We start from the raw sequence: 16,755 nt of genomic DNA, 5'->3' as shown, positions 1-16,755 counted from the left end.
GTTCACATACTTAATATTTGTTGCTATGGTTACTGCCCTATCAATAACAAAGAATATGTTCTTGGCCATTGACTAAAGCAGTGACATCATGTAATACTATTAGCAGACTTATTTTTAAAGATATTAGACTACTTTCCTAGTTTTTTAAAATCAATTGTTTATCACTTTAGGATAATGTGGACTATGTTGAACCAAGTACCAGCTCTGCTGCTGTTACCACACAACCTCCTGCAACTGAACCAACACCCAGTGGGTCAAAGGATGGGCATGAAACTCCATCTGGGCTAAAGGACAGGTTGAATCCTCCCAGCAGACCGAGGGAGAATAAGATGTTGGGAGACAATGAGCAGGTGATAAAGGAAGTCCCAAAGAAAAGCAACAGTATTCGCTTCCGCAAGAAACCTAAAAAAGCCAAAGAACAACTCAGCAAAGGTTTGTGGCTTCATTATGTGTGGACTGTGTGACTCATAACATTGACACCGGCTGCATTCCATTTTTTTCATTCATTCCCACAACTACTTCTGTCACCTTTCGTGTGAACAATCATGTGAATTCGTTTATTATTGTGTCTAGCCCCATTCAATGATGGCAGTTTTTCTCTTTGCCTTGTGTGGCTATTTCAAGCACGTAGGAACAGGTTTGCCTTCAGACGTCAGATCCTCCCAAACATCGACAGTGGGGTCAGATCATTTTGGAAAAGCCTTGTGTTCATATGTCCCTGTGTCACTACCCATGACTGTTTTAACTATAGTCAAAGTGGCTTTGAAAGTTCCAAGCTGATGAAAAGTACTTGAGTGCACCATTCATTTTGGTCTCTGTGAGGCCAGACTGTCTCTGGGAAATTGGTGCTGGTTCAGTGCAATACCATTCAGTGGTCTGAAAGCTACACCTTTGTGGGACATGTCTCTCAGGTGGAAGGAAGATATTAGCTGTATCCCAATTAGAATTATTATAAAGAATAAATAATAGCTGAGCTACAGGAATCTTCATAACTATCTGTTACAAATACCAATGTTACTTTTGGAAGCTTAACAGTAAATTAAGCAATAAGCCAAATGAGGCCGTGTTTACAAGGATTTTACAACAGCATTCATATGCAGATATCTGTGTATTGAGGTTATCTCTGGGCTTTGTCATTTGGACCACAACACAGTAACATAGCATGTGTAACAAAGAGAAAATGTGTTTCATGTCCTTGGTTCCGGTTTGGACTGTTCCAGTGGAGCCCACAGTTGAGCCTGCAGATCCCTGTGAAGCAGAACCAGTGAAGGAGAAGCAGAAAGGCAATAGGAGAGAGGCAGCCAGTCAAAGATTGCTGGCTGCGGGATACAAGATAAAACAAGTCTTGCTCTCTGGGTGAGTTGGATATAGAGACTATAATGTTAACATATGCCGAAGTCACCAAGTCACCCTGTAAGATCATTTATAAAAATAGCTTACATTAACGGCTAATTATTCCGTCATTTATTCAGATATTTATACAAATAATTTAGTTGCAATCCAAGGAGGGATTAAAAACAGTGTAATGGGTTACTGAGTCATTAGTTTTCCCACTAATACAATGGTTTATTTCATGCCGATTTGTTTTCCTTTGCAGTATTCAGAGTGTTTACAGGCCAACGCAGGGATTCTTCAGGGGTATTCTCCATGCTGAGTATCGGGCTGCCACAGATGTCTATGCTCTCATGTTTCTGACTGATGTTGTTGACTTCATCATCATAGTCTTTGGCTTTTGGGCATTTGGGGTGAGAGATGGATGGAAGTTGTAATTTTGTAATTATTTATTAAATATCAATGATTTACATTATTGAAAATAGAAATATTTTATCGAGAAAATCCAACATGACACACACGTCTCTCACCTTCAGAAACACAGTGCAGCAGCTGATATAGCCTCCACCCTGTCAGAAGACCAGGTTCCTGAGGCCTTCCTGGTGATGCTGCTCCTTCAGTTCAGCACCATGATCATCGACAGAGCCTTGTACCTGCGCAAGGCTGTCTTGGGAAAACTCATCTTCCAGGTTGAGTTCATGTATTCAGATTATTAGCATTTATGTATCTTTTGGAGGGGCCAAGAGTGGCCTGCACCATTTGTTAGGATGACCAGAGTTGTCTCCTGTCGTTCCTTCCTTCCAGGTGATTCTTGTGTTTGGGATCCACCTGTGGATGTTCTTCATCTTGCCTGCTGTGACTGAAAGGTGAAGTCAAAATATATCATGTAGTTCTTCAATTATTGGAGTATTGATGGTATTAACTGGTTATTACCAATGAACTAAATCACAGAGAGTGACTTGTAATTTGGGTTGTCTTGGTAAAAAAGGCATCATTCTGATAAAACCAAACCACATATACGGGTTGAGTCTTCAGCATACTACTGCAAATTAGATTATTAAGAAATTATTCTTCCTTGTTTCTCCTCTCTGTTCAGGAAGTTCAATCAGAATTTTGTGGCCCAGCTCTGGTACTTTGTCAAGTGTATTTACTTCGGCCTGTCAGCCTATCAGATCCGCTGTGGATACCCCACTCGTATCCTTGGCAACATCCTCACCAAGAAATACAACCACCTCAACCTGTTTCTCTTCCAAGGGTATGGACACAAAGCCAGTCTGCAGCTTTGTTTTTAGTTCTCTTTTAAGGATGATATCTACAATCCAGTAGAAACAGTATGTATATCTGTAATGACAGAGATTAGGTGAACCTTTATCATTACTACAGGACACAGAGTGTTAAATAGGTCAAGAATCAGCATATAGTATATTGGCATTATTTTATTAATATTGTACTTATGTGTGAGTGTAGGTTCCGTTTGGTGCCATTCTTGGTGGAGCTGCGAGCAGTGATGGATTGGGTTTGGACTGACACCACCCTGTCTCTGTCAAACTGGATGTGTGTGGAGGACATTTATGCCAACATCTTCATCATTAAATGCAGCCGTGAGACAGAGAAGGTATGAAGTGTATGAGTACTCTGATATGATTATACCAGAACAAATGACTGGTATAAGGGTACTTGGGGAGGCAAATTCAATCAAAGGGGAAAGGCAGTAACTCTTCAGAATCAGTAACAACAAAATGTTTTCATTATCAAAACCAAACCACACTAGCACCAGTCTCTCTATATATTGAGACTCTCATTCACTTCAATGGAAGCCCATGTGACTGACGACTTCAGTATATGTTTCCTGTTTTGTTGTGATCGATTGGCGGGCTCCAGGGACCTTAAAGTTGACTTTTGTTTAAGTCTGTCGTGAATTTCTATGGTCAGCCAGAAACAGTGATGCACAGTGTTTGTAAAGAAGAACTAATTTTAGTTATTTATTATTATTATCTTTTTTTGTAGTATATCACACTACAAACTATAAACTAAACCATCCAGTCTTTGATCACTGATCAATATTAAGTTAATACCTATATCACATCCTTTTTTTAGGCTGAGTGCAGGGCAATTTTTCATTGACAGATGACTAATGTGACTGTACCTTACACATTTGGTTAAACTTGTGGATTTTATCATCAATGTGAGACGTTTCAATTTGAATGACCCCATGGTCTTAAGTCTCAAGATAGACTTTTTTAACCCTACAACTGGCACCACCTTGTCTACACTGGCTGGTTTGAAAGCAGCACAGCAGGACCTCTGTCAGTGTCAACACTGGATCTGTAAAGTGACAGTACTGCTGTGAACCCAGAAGTGTTTCAGCATTCTCAGCCCAATACACAATCACATACTTACATCTGAAAGAAGAAAAACAGACTCAAAGCTTTAAAAGACCTCCAGGTTTCAGTTACATGTGTACAGTATACATGATGCATGATCAATTATACATCAGGTGTAGAAAGATGGACTGATTCAGATGTCCGTCAGTGTCTGAATTCCAGCTAAAAGGTGTTCAGTGAAGTAACCCTGTTGTAAGGCTCTATGTGTAGCAAGATTTTGTACATTCTGTCAGCTTTTGTACTGCAGGGTGGTATGAACATTGCAGCCTCTAGGGGCCACTGGTGGCATTTAAAACTTTTAGTCACATTAATTACATAGTAACCCAATTAAATACAAATATCTTAAACATTTTTCGCTGCTTATCCATGGCCGAGTTGCAGTGGCAGCACTATATTTATTTTCTAAAACAAATTATATTTTCTACCCTCAGAAATACCCACAGCCCAAAGGACAGAAGAAGAAGAAGATAGTGAAATATGGCATGGGTGGACTCATCATCTTCTTCTTGATCTGCATCATCTGGTTTCCCCTTCTCTTCATTTCATTGGTCAGATCAGTTGTGGGTGTGGTCAACCACCCCATTGATGTCACCGTGACTGTCAAGCTGGGAGGATATGAGGTAATCGACATTTCATGTTGCAGTCTCTTCTACTGTCTCTTAAAACAGAAAAAAATCAACTTAAAATGTTCTGACGAATCTAAATCAATAGCAGAGCTGCTGCTTAATACAATTTGACAACAAGCCACCCAAAACTCCTTTCTGGGTACTGATAAATTGCTTAGACAAATGGAATAAACACTGATATATTAATGATTATTCAAGAATTCAGTGATCCTTTTTTTGTCATTATGCAACACAGGGATACGAAATGAAATGCAGTTGTTGCCGATTTGCAACACCAGAAAAACAAGACAAAAAAATGTAATAAATGAAACAGTAGTGCATTCCTGTAGTGTGTTTTCTGAATTTGCATCAGGAAAAATGCAAACAGCAGCAACAAAAACAATTATCTGGTCAGATAACATGTCCGGCATCTTAATATTTAACTTACAACTTTGACTATGTTTGAGCACCATATGGCTTGCCAATGCAATCATGAATTTTTAAAATTTTAAATTCTAAAGTGAAATCACATTAACAGATGTGGCTGTGACTATGGCTAAGTGGAGAGCAGGGTCGTCCTTCAATCAGAGGATCGGCGGTTCCATACATACACCGTGTGTGAATGTGAATAGTGTGAATGGGTGATTGATGACAAATACTGTGAAAATGTTGTGAGTGGTCAGAAAGAGTAGAAAAGCGCTATACAAGTACATTTTTACCATTTAATTAGGGTTATCCTAGATTCAGATTAAAACTACAGAAAGCCAGTGTTACAGTACAAACCGGGGATTTGGAGTTTGAAAGACATGGACGCTTTTGTGACTCCATGGAATTCTGTTGTGCATTTTGAGGCTGTACTTGTTCTGATCATCTGGCAGGTACATCTACCGCCAGTAAATTGGGAAATCCAATAGTCTCTGTCAGTCGTCCTAGAAGGAGGGTTACTATCCACATCCCAGATCAGATTATAGTATGCAAAAATTAGACCAAATGTCATTCACAGATGGAAATCAATTCAGTAGCAATGGATCTTTACAGTCTACCTATAGTACAGTCAAATTGAATATAGGTGCAAATGACATAGCGAGACACGGTATATAAAATGTGCATAATCCACTGATGTATTTTTTCTATGTGTATGTCTAGTCCCTATTTACCATGAGTGTGCAGCAGCAGTCCATCCAGCCCTTTACACAGGCTGAATATGACCAACTCACCAAAGAATTTGGAGACAATGCGGTGCGTACTGATTTCAGTTTGATTGATATGTTTGTCTGTTTGTGCTGCTACTGTCTTTCTTTCCTGCTTTATAAGCGTTGTAGTAAATAAAAGCAATTATCACACAGGTTCTTTATAGTTCTGTCAGGCTACGTGTGCCATTCTCTAGTGTATTTAAACAGTTACGTCATTCTGTGGACATGAACATGAGTTATACATGTTTCAGGTTCAATGCCAAGAATCCCTTTTGATAGTTCAAATCACAATTCCTCATAATTTGGACTAAATTATTTGTTTTAGCATGCACAGCTCTCACAGATGCTCAAATTAACAGGACTGTTTCTGCTGGAACTGTGTGTGTGTGTGTGTGTGTGTGTGTGTGTATATCCTACTTGAGTTGCTGTCTCTCTGTATATCTATTTTTCATACATAATTTTGTGTGTATGTGCATCTAGAAAGCCATGCAGTTCATCACTCTCTACAGTTATGAGGATATCGTGACGGCCATGATTGAAGGAAGTTCAGGATCCGTATGGAGGATCAGCCCTCCCAGCAGACAGGAAGTCATTAAAGAACTACTTGCAAGTCCTGTTGACCTAACACTACGCCTGGCCTGGACTTTCCAGAGGTAAAACCTTTACTCTCCTAATAACAAAATGTCATTATACTATAATATACATTATACATAATTATCACCAAACTAACTGGGTAATTGTCAAATTTCCTAAATTAGCATGTTAAAGCTAACAAAGAACAGCTGACCGTGACAACTGACTGCTGAGGTACAACTGTAAAGTAGTGACCTCAAACTCTTGTAAACAATAGCACCCCTTCACAGGATTTTTTTCAGGATTACACAGATATGATGTTGGGAACAGTTATACCACACTGACAATTCACGGATTCAAGGATTGCACAGCTTCCGTAAAACCTGCACGAATAAGACTAGAATAAGCTCCAAGCACCTGCAAAGGATGAAATGCAACCCAAATTGTGCTGCCAAGGAAATAATGTCTCAGTACTTCTGTGATATTTGCACGTATTCAAATCAGGTGTTATGCATACATTTGGTGCAAAAACGGCCCATTTCGTGGTGCTTTCAGCAGCTGCAGTCCAATCTTTGTGAATTTGCCCAAGAATGCGCTGTTGCACAATGATGTATATCAGTATACAAAAATGTGTAAAGCTGTAAGTTGACAAGCTTTCTGTCACAGGATGTGGGGAGTGGGTCAGAGGGAAGAACAAAAAAGATGAGTGGCCTTAGAGTAAAGGAGCAAGAATTCTCAGGCGGGCGGCCTGGAGACTGAAAAACGACGAGTATAGACACCAGATGGGAGGCTGGGGCTGGAGTGTTAATGTGGGCACCAGGGAAAAGGACCCAAATACAGACAACCGGGCTGTCACAATCGGAGAGCAGGCAATGGGAGAAGGACCCAAACGCAGTGAAAGATGAGGAGGCAAGCATGAAACACCAGGCAAGAAATAGAGCAAACTGGAACTGAACTCTAAAAGAAAGCAATGGAACAAAGCAACATTATACAGTATATATGTATATACTGACATGGTGATTGGAGAATTAGACACGTGAGTCGGGCCCTGTTTCAGAAAGCAGGTTTAACAAACTCTGAGTCTAACCTTGAACTCTGAGTTGACTAACCCTTAAATGGGAAACTCTGCGTTTTCAGTTCCAGAAAAGCTGATCAGAGTTTGTTCAATCAGCTCTGCTCTGCGTTTGTTCACTCTGAGTTAAGCTTGTGCATGGTGAATGAATAAAGCCATCATCAATGGAGCTCCGATACCACGATTCACCATGGCAACAGGTAAATAAGGCAGGGTCTCCATTTTAATCCAGTGGACATAGAGATATTAATGCATGTAGGCTATATATGGACCGTGCAAATGTATCTCTGAAAAAGAGCCTGAGTCAGAGTTTCAATAAGTTTACACAATAAAGTTCTATTCAGTGTTGTAATATTAGAATATGTGGGCAAATGTGCTTCAATATGCAATCAATGAGAAAATAATTCAGTGTGTCTGGATTTGTAAGACAGAGAGAAACTCAGGGTTTGTTGAAGAAAACCTGCCAGCGAGCAGTTTAGGTTCACAGAGTCATTGTAACGTCTCAGTCTGAGTTTATCTGGCGGACAGGTGGAGAATGGCAATGACAAAGCTTCATACAAATGCATTGGTCTAGGGAAGTGGGAATGTGGCTGAAAGGCAAAAATGAAAACAACAACAACTAACTGTGCAGTAGGATTTCAGTTATTTTGGCCTGCAGGTTCAGTCATCCAAGATGGTATCAGCATTTTTTTAAATGAAAACGGAAAATGTAATTGCTATTACATGTAAAACTCATTAAATGTGAACTAGTTTTTTAACGTGGTGGAAGGCCCAATAAATAAACATGAAAAGAATAGCACCCACTGCACTAAAGTAAACTGTACAGTGTACACTATATTAGTATACCGATGATTACAAATTATAGCCTGCATTAAGTCGGACAAGCTTTCAGGAGTATGTGATGACCTGAAAGAGCCACCATGTAAAAGATACAGCTTTTTATAGTATGTTACAACATTGATTTATTCTGCCACCACCCTTAGACAAAACAATTTTTTGCCCATTCATTTATAATACCAACATTAAAATAGACTGTAGCACATACAAACCACATAGAGTGTAAATGTCCTATGAGATACTTTGAGATAATAAAAGTAATAGTTTGTGGATAGCTATTACATCTAATGGCCTTTACTTTTCATTATGTATTTTTACTTTCTAAAGGCTGACTGCATCCATCTCTCTTTCTTTCTTAATGTTTCTGTCTCTGACAGGGACTTAGGTAAAGGAGGGACGGTTGAACACACATTTGACAAACACTCTATAGCCCTGGAACCTGGAAACCCAGTCCGAGCAGATCTGGCCTCACTACTGGTTGGCAATCGCACCAAGCCTGTGTAGGTATACCCCCTGGAAGGATGTTTATGTAAACACTAGTGTTTTGTGTTTTAGATAATACACATAGTTGTATCTTACAATGGGTGTCTTGTCTCTTTCCCAGGCATGTTCCCAATATACTCCCGAACTACATCCGTGCCCCCAATGGAGCTGAAGCCAAACCAGTCAATCAACTATATAAAGGTCAGAGTTAATTTAGTTACTGTGTAAATGTATGCAATTTTTCATAGCATGAAACATATTACAGACAGAATCATTTCCACCAGTCATGGAAAGGGCAGCCAAAATACCCAAATCAGTTATGGTTACTCTCCACAAAGTACAGTAGAGAGTAATAGTTCCAACAAGCAGGTTTTCCATAAGGAAACATTAGGTCAATGGTTAACATGAAAATGTAATTATATCATTGACAAAAGTTGTCCAGTCCATACAGTGTCTAACATGTGAGTGTATCCTCTAACTGGATTTTACCAACTTGGTGTCACAGATCACAACAATAATATCACAATGCTGGTAAAGTGCCTGTTTGGGTGCTTGCATTAGGTTAATGACCAGCATTACATTTTTTTTAATTCAATTTTATTTATAGAGCCCAAAATTCACAAATTGAGAGGGCTTTACAATCTATACGACATCCTCTGTCCTTGGACCCTCCCATCCGATAAGGACCCCCCCCCCCAAAAAGAATCTTTATATTACAGTTACTATACATACATAGTCTCAGACTAGGTAAAAGCATTTGTGTTTTGTATTCAAACCTTAAAGTATCTGTTTTAACACAGCTGATTGTTTGTCTTGTAGGTAATGAAGATGGTTACCTGAATATAACCCTGTCCCTGAAGAGTGACAGGTTACTGAATGGCAGTGGGAACCAGGAGTGGTGGGACATTGCCATTGCAGGTTGTGCATCCTCCTCATGTGGGGTTTTACCCATAGTCATATTCAATGAAAAAGTCAGTCCACCCAGCCTGGGTTTTCTGGCTGGATATGGGTAAGGAACCCACACTCACAAACATTTACAAGGGTTGGATATGTACATTTTTAATATTCATCGAATAAAAGGAGCCATGTAAAATACGTTAAAGATGGTCCAAGGTTCAGGATCACTTTGGTGCTAGCTAAAATCCAGGAATAATCACCAGAGCCCCGCTCACTGAACAACGGGGATGCACAGGCATATAAAGAGTCTACAAATCATCCATCCATTCTTATATGTTCAACTGCTTATTTGGAACCGGGTCGTGGTGGCAGCAGGCTAAGCATTGCGGACGTCCCTCTCCCCAGCAGCATTTTTCAGCTCTACCTGGGGAATCCCGAGCCATACCACTAGTGCTGACCGATCAATCGTACTATCATCGCACTCGCGATATGACCATGCGTGGTAAACACATAGCAAAAGACCGCCTAAAATGCTATGAATAAGAAAAATATTTAATTTAGGGATGGTAACTGCAACCTGGTAATAAACATACCCCGGAGCTTAAGACAACAGATCAGAGAGGCAGATAGTGAAGTAAACCAGGTAAAGTTGAGTTGACTACACCAACCTGTTCAACAATACACCTGTTCAAAAAGCATAAACATGATCTAAACATGTAGAAAAGGGATATTTTAATCTAATCTGTCCCCAATCTCTCATCAGGGGCCGCTATGTTTAACCAATGACGTAGTGCTAACAAGGCTAATACTGCATAGTACCAAGTTTTTTAAGTTGCTTCTTAATAAAGGCTCTGAATCATTTGAAGTTCCCTCTAATAAGCACTGTTACTGTGTTCGTGTCCGGGGATTTCATTGTGAAGGTAGGAAGGAGTGAGCTGTTGTTAACAAGGTTGTAGTAATAAAGTCGTTGCCGTCTGTGTGCGGCTATGGAGCCTTTGTGTTATTATTTTATTACCATCAGAAAATGCAGGCGCAATGTAACCCTCGGCTACAACTGGGGGTTGCTGTGGCTGGTAGAGCGGGTCAACTTTAAATCAAAAGATTGGCGGGTCATTCCCGAGACTCGGCTCTTGATATCCATACTGTTCCCTTCTTCATTGTAAATATTATTTTTCTTTTCTCTCCTTTCAGGATCATGGGTCTTTATGTGTCTGTGGTCTTAGTCATTGGGAAGTTTGTGCGTGGCTTCTTCAGTGAGATCTCCCATTCCATCATGTTTGAGGAGCTGCCCTGTGTGGACCGCATTCTGAAGCTATGCACAGACATCTTTCTGGTGTGTGCATATTAACACACACATTATGTATTTACTGTACTCATGCACACACATATCAGGAATTGAGTAAAATATGTTTTCCAGATTTTAATTAGCAGTTCTTGAACCAAGAATTATGGAATATTTCCATGATTATGATCATTAGCATATATTTTTTTAATAATGGGTCCTCAAAACACACATGGTTGATGCCATATTGTTGGAAGTGTCATGGAAAATAATTTCCTCATCCACAAGCTATTGTTTCTGTGTGATTCAGGTGCGTGAGACAGGAGAGCTGGAGCTAGAAGAGGAACTTTACTGCAAACTGATCTTCCTCTATCGATCTCCAGAGACTATGATCAAATGGACCAGGGACATGCACAGCCGAGACCATGACAGATACTGACTGACTGCCACCAGGTGACATTATGTTTGGTTGTAATACCATACAGTGATATCTGAAGCACATTGTAAAGATGTCCAGAGGACAGCCCAAGGGGGGCTTCTTGAGAACACTCCTTACCAGACTGGACATTGTTTTACAGAGACACACAAAAAGAGATGTACACAAATAGACGTACTGTATGAAACATCTCCTGTTGCTAGACACCTGTTGCTGTTCTTCACAGCTGTTTGAGCACTTTCATGAAACTACCTTACACTACAGACTACTGAAAGTGTAATTGCAGTTCCACTGTGGAATGGATGGATAGCAGCTGGATGTCTGTCCTGCAGGATTTGGACACTTCATTCCTGACCCACGTGGAGTGACTGTGGCGAAAACCTGAAATTAATTGTAGGTTGAACCATCTGCAATCACTGTCTTGGTAAGGCGATTGATTTGATAAAATATCAAGCTGTCAACCATACTTAAGTCCTTAACACACCAGTGGTGTTTTTTTTTTTTAAGCCAATATTTTTTTTTTTATTGTTTTCGTCATGAGTACTTTCACACAGAACGTGAATATTACGTTGCTAAAAAGCACAGCAGGTTTTGTTTCCGTAACGAGGCTGATTTCTCTGATGATTTCACATGATGAAATATTTTTTAAATCATTAATTTTTGTAAAAGCAACATGTGTGCAGCTGCCATGTTCGTTTGATTTTACACCATGAACCGATGCTTGACAGAACAGGTCTGATTTAGAGGGCCATTATAGGTTTTATTTCCCTTGTCAGACAGGAGTTTGGACTAATCAAAAGCAGCTCTTTCAGTTCCCAGACATCTCAGGCAAAGGAATGAAACTATATGTGGCATAAACACTAAACTTCCAAGTTAAAAAATAGTTTGTCACTATTATGTTGGTTCACAGATGTGGTGATCTTAAAAACTCTTGAAGAAATCATACTAATTGTCTTAAGAGAAAACACAACCAAATACAGAAAGCTCACATGACAACATAAACTGTTTCCAGGGGACAGTAAAACATAATGCATACGACTGAGATGCATTTATTGTTGCCATCGTTTTTTGGCTGTTGAAGTTATTTGACTCAGTTATCCTTCAGTGGTGTTTAAAATGTAGTTACTTTGTTTTGGATTAATTTTTTTTTTATGTGATCATATAATTCAGATATTATTTCAGATGTCTGCTGTACAGAGGAGGCTACTCTCTGTAACAAGTGAAGATGCTAAACTGTGTGAAGAAATATTCTTTGTAGCTAATGTTGATTTAGAGATTTGATACTGTGGCTGGAAGGAGAATCCTTTCACAAGGAAAAAAGCTTGGGAACTGGATCAACACTGTGTGGCAGAAACTGGCTAAGGAAACTGAGGCTAAACTGGCAGCAGATAAAGTATCTGAGACAAAGCGTAGGCGCTTAGTAAGGTGTTGGATAAATACTCAGAGGTGGTCAGAGAGGAGTTAGGGACTTTTAAAGACATTAAAGCCTCAATCAGAGTTAAACCTGATGTACCTCCAAAAGTTTGAAAACACAGATCTCTCGCATTTGCTATGAAAGACAGAGGAGAGGCGAAGCTCAGGAAGCTGGAAGCTAACATTATACCTCCAGTTAAGCACAGTGAATGGGAACGGTTGAGAAAAGGGACATGTAATTTAGCCTATGTGGTGATTATAGTGTCGGCAAATCTAACAGTTGAAACGGAAACCTACACTGTGCCTCATTTAGAGGTTTTTAGCAACCCTTGGTAGTGGTAAGGTCCTCTCTAAGATAGACTTTCCATGCAGTTTACCAGCAGGTGTTGCTGGATGATGACTCCAAGAAATACACTACCATCAACAGCCACCGGGGATTGCCAGTGGATTATGGAAAATTTGATGAAAGACTTACCAGTGGTAATGACCTGCTCATTATGGGACCCTCAGAGTAGGAATATCTCCACAAACTTCAGGAGGTTCTACAACAGCTTCAGAAAAATGGACTACGAGCCTCCCAATACTGTCCCCAGCTAAAAAAAAATAGAGAAAGAAGCTCTTGGACTGATATTTTGTGTAAAGAAATTCCACCAGTATCTGTGGGGTAGGCACTTAAACGTAGTTACTGATCATCGCCCCCGATGACACTGGCCACTGCATACATTAAGTGGTGTGCAATTATATTGTCAGCGTATGACACACATTGTCTATAACAAGTCAGAAGAGCAAAGTAATGCTGATGGACCTTCCTGCTGTCCTTTGCCTGTGACCAGCTACACAGGAACTGCCTGGACTTCAGCTTTAGTCCACTTAATGCAGGCAGCGCATTTACAAGGAGCAGCACTAAATGTTGCAAGTAACAAGTTGCAAGGACAACATGCACCAACAGTGAGATATACTAAGTGTACTGTTATGTCATGGAAGTTTGGCTTGTTTTTTCATGAGGAGAAATAAGCTGTCCACAGAGCTAGGTTGTGTTGAGTATGTTAAGAGAGATGTATTCTGGGCACCAAGGCACAGTGAAAACTAAATAATTTGCTCGCAAGTTTGTAAGGTGGCCAAACCTTGACTGATGTGTAGAAAATTTGCAAGGAATGTGAAACATTCCCCGTGGACCAAAGAGTGCCTCAGCAGGTTCCACGACTACACCAATGGGAGTTACCGGGTGAGTCCTGCAAGAGACCTCATATAGACTGCAGACCCTTCTTGAACAACATGTTGATGGTTGATTCATACACTAAGTGATTGTAAGTGTTTCGCATGTCACAAAGCACCTCACAAGCTACCATTACAAGGATGAGTAGACTGTTTACCGCTTATGGTCTGCTTGAACCAAGAGCGACACGCACATCTGAGGACTTTTGACAAGCAGAATGGAATTCTGCACACCACGGGATATCTATCAACAAATGTTCTGGCAGAGAGATATGTCCAGACATTCAAGGCAGGAATGAAAAAGCTAGCTAAACATGAATATTGAGGACAAGACTACACCTATTTACACAACTGGACAGTCCCCAGCAGACATATAATGTGATTGTATGGTTGTAATGCACATTACTTGACCTCTGCAAACAAGGTCCTGATCAAGGTGTTGTATGCACATGTGCATCGATACACTACGAGAGTTATGGCCGAATAAAGTGAATGAATTCTGCGTCCACCTCATCAATACACCCGAGACGGATATTCTGAAATGGTGCTAAATTGTTTGTGTGCAGAGATTGTTTAAAACTAAAATGTAAAAGAGTGGATAGTCTCAGAGTAACATGTGCAACAGTTGAGTGGAGAGTCTGCTTTGAACCCAGAGAGAGTGAAGTTGGGTGTACACTGTCTTGCCATATTGGTGTTGATTAATTAAAGAAGATTATTCAAAGTCAATTCAAATCAAAATTCAATTTATTTTGTATAGCTCCAAATCACAAATTTGCTTCAGAGGGCTTAATATAAATAAATGAACTGTATGTATATATATAAATAAAAAAACTTTTAATGATAGAATTATCGTAATATAACTTGCTTATCCCTTATTATGGGTTCTGAAAGAAACATAATGTTAGCCCTAAAGCAGCTACGCTACACTTATAGCACAATTACGAGTTTATTCTCTACAGATTATTTGAATTAGTAGACTAATGATAATAAAGGCTAACCTAATTTCAGTCGTGTGAATCACTTTTTAGTGTCCCCTTGAAACAGTTTCCGTTGTCATGTTTGCTACTTCCAGGGAGTTTTTGCATTTGGTTTTGTTATTTGTTCGCAGTGTTTTTTCGAGATGCTGTGTGTGCGGTCAAATTTGTGAAGTTTTGTGTTTTGTCTATTTGCATGTTATTTCTTAATCTGCAGTGGGCTGAGCTTTTAGGGCCACCATATGTCACATAGAAAGTTGTTTGCTGTTCCAGACAGCACACTGCAGTTTAATTTTCGACCTGAAAGTACAGACATGATCCAATGATTGGGCTATAAGGGAGAAGCGATACAGTTAAACCAGCCATGGTATTGTGTTGGCAACACAATACTGATGACTGTGACAATGTCCACTGTGACAGCTTTCCTGGCTCACTAAGCTTTAGAGAAACTGGAGCTAATAAAGCGCGTCTGTCTGTTGTAATTGGCCTGTCGTTTGTCATTCAAAATGTCAACGGGAAAGTGCAATGATGAAGAGTTCTACAAGATTCTACTGATGATTCTTAATTGAACATTTCCACCAACTTTGACTACCGTGTCTTTTCCCGGGAAAAGAAAGGTCAGGACAACTTTTCTCCAAACAACTTGAAGAAAATCTGGCGTTGTGGTCAAGACTGGAAAAGATATGGACTTGTGACAGAATGGGCAATATGTAGACAACGCACCATATCGTTGAAGGCTTGTATGCAGCATTGGTCAAACTACATCCTCTAATATGATCAAACAATCAACACTCAAACTCTAAAACAGTTTCAACAAAAACTAAACATTAGAGCCTTCATGAAAGGAGGATTTATTACAGCAATGTTCTATTAGACTGCATTAGTTTAACTAGGTATACGCCTACTTAAAAATGGTCAACTAATGAGATCTTGTTGGGTCTTTTAGGTCGAACAGGTCGTCTCTTAACCACAAGTTGGCGGTTCAATCCCTGTCTCGCACTTTCTGTGGTCTGCAGTTAGATGTTGTCTTTTCGTATAACTGTTTTGAAGAATGATGGAGGGTAAAGGACAATATATTAATTGGAGAGCAGCTCATGCATCTTTGGCCATAATGACCTTTAACTTTTCCACAGCACTCCATAAAAACCCCATATTCACATTGCACCACTCACAGGGGACTTCTAATGGCCCAGATGCTTAGGGTGAGAATGTCTTTTTGGCCACTCGTACTCACAATTATTGACATTCCTTATTATCTTCATATCCCCTGGATAATGCAGTCAAAAATAATTAATTAGTGGGATTCATTCTTGCAGGTTTGCACACATTTCGCAAGAATTATCATTGTTAAAGTAAGAAAAACATAGGCCTATCTCTCATTTCCATCACTTCCAAAAATGAATTAAGTTCACTTCAAAATGTTATAATTTTTTCTAATAATTGTTTCGAGCTAGGCTTACCTTTAAGTGCAATGTATGTGCATTTTGCAATCATCACACTGACAATGTAGATGATGATTATTATCCAACCATCCCGTAGACCAACCGCTTATCTTTGATCCCAGCTAACGTTGAGCAAGAAGTGGGGTACACCCTGGAAGGATCTCCATTTCACTATAGGGCTAAAACTATAGAGACAGACAGCTAATTATGCTTACATTTACACCTCTGGGCAATTTAGAGTCAACAATTTACATGCATGTCTTTACAATGTAAATGAAGAAAGCCGGAGGACCCGGAGAAAACCCATGCAACACAAGGATGATGTTGATTGTATCATTATTATTTTTGTAAGAATTACAGTACTGTTGCAACAACATTGCAAAATGCCTGTATGTATTTCGTATGTGCTCCGCCCTCTAACGGGCTTCGCTACTGGCTATGCACATAGAACTGGAGTTACATCTAGGTAACTACTATTTCTCCGCGATCCCACAATGCTCCACTTCTAACATGATACAGGGAAATGCGACTATTGTGGGCAAGAGGAAACAATAGAACATGAGCAAGAGAGAAGGCAGCTAATTGGAAACCTCAGCAAGATAAAAGTACATTTTGAT

At 39.7% G+C, this 16,755-nt stretch overlaps 1 protein-coding gene across 7 annotated transcripts in view; it reads left to right on the top strand.

Annotated features, from left to right (window-relative positions):
- The window catches only part of piezo1 (piezo type mechanosensitive ion channel component 1 (Er blood group)), a 104,208-nt gene extending 89,030 nt beyond the window's left edge, over window positions 1–15,178 (top strand). For 5 of the 7 annotated variants that reach the window (XM_076076883.1, XM_076076885.1, XM_076076884.1 and 2 more), the window contains 15 exons: window positions 171–432; window positions 1,221–1,356; window positions 1,598–1,745; window positions 1,869–2,021; window positions 2,137–2,198; window positions 2,429–2,587; window positions 2,800–2,947; window positions 4,148–4,336; window positions 5,468–5,560; window positions 5,995–6,167; window positions 8,374–8,496; window positions 8,601–8,680; window positions 9,299–9,488; window positions 10,568–10,709; window positions 10,969–15,178. In XM_076076883.1, coding sequence (XP_075932998.1) covers window positions 171–432; window positions 1,221–1,356; window positions 1,598–1,745; window positions 1,869–2,021; window positions 2,137–2,198; window positions 2,429–2,587; window positions 2,800–2,947; window positions 4,148–4,336; window positions 5,468–5,560; window positions 5,995–6,167; window positions 8,374–8,496; window positions 8,601–8,680; window positions 9,299–9,488; window positions 10,568–10,709; window positions 10,969–11,097 — 2,187 coding nt within the window. In that variant the 3' untranslated portion in view covers window positions 11,098–15,178. The remainder of the gene's footprint in view (window positions 1–170; window positions 433–1,220; window positions 1,357–1,597; window positions 1,746–1,868; window positions 2,022–2,136; window positions 2,199–2,428; window positions 2,588–2,799; window positions 2,948–4,147; window positions 4,337–5,467; window positions 5,561–5,994; window positions 6,168–8,373; window positions 8,497–8,600; window positions 8,681–9,298; window positions 9,489–10,567; window positions 10,710–10,968) is intronic. The other 2 variants (XR_012947536.1, XR_012947537.1) reach the window with 2 other exon arrangements.
- Window positions 15,179–16,755: the final 1,577 nt, after the last annotated feature.

This window comes from Anarhichas minor, unplaced genomic scaffold (assembly GCF_050575085.1).
Source record: "Anarhichas minor isolate MPS153535 unplaced genomic scaffold, ASM5057508v1 ptg000058l, whole genome shotgun sequence".
Classification (NCBI taxonomy): Eukaryota; Metazoa; Chordata; class Actinopteri; order Perciformes; family Anarhichadidae; genus Anarhichas; species Anarhichas minor.
Note: the sequence above shows the minus strand (reverse complement) of the source record. Positions and strands in the feature narration are given on the sequence as shown.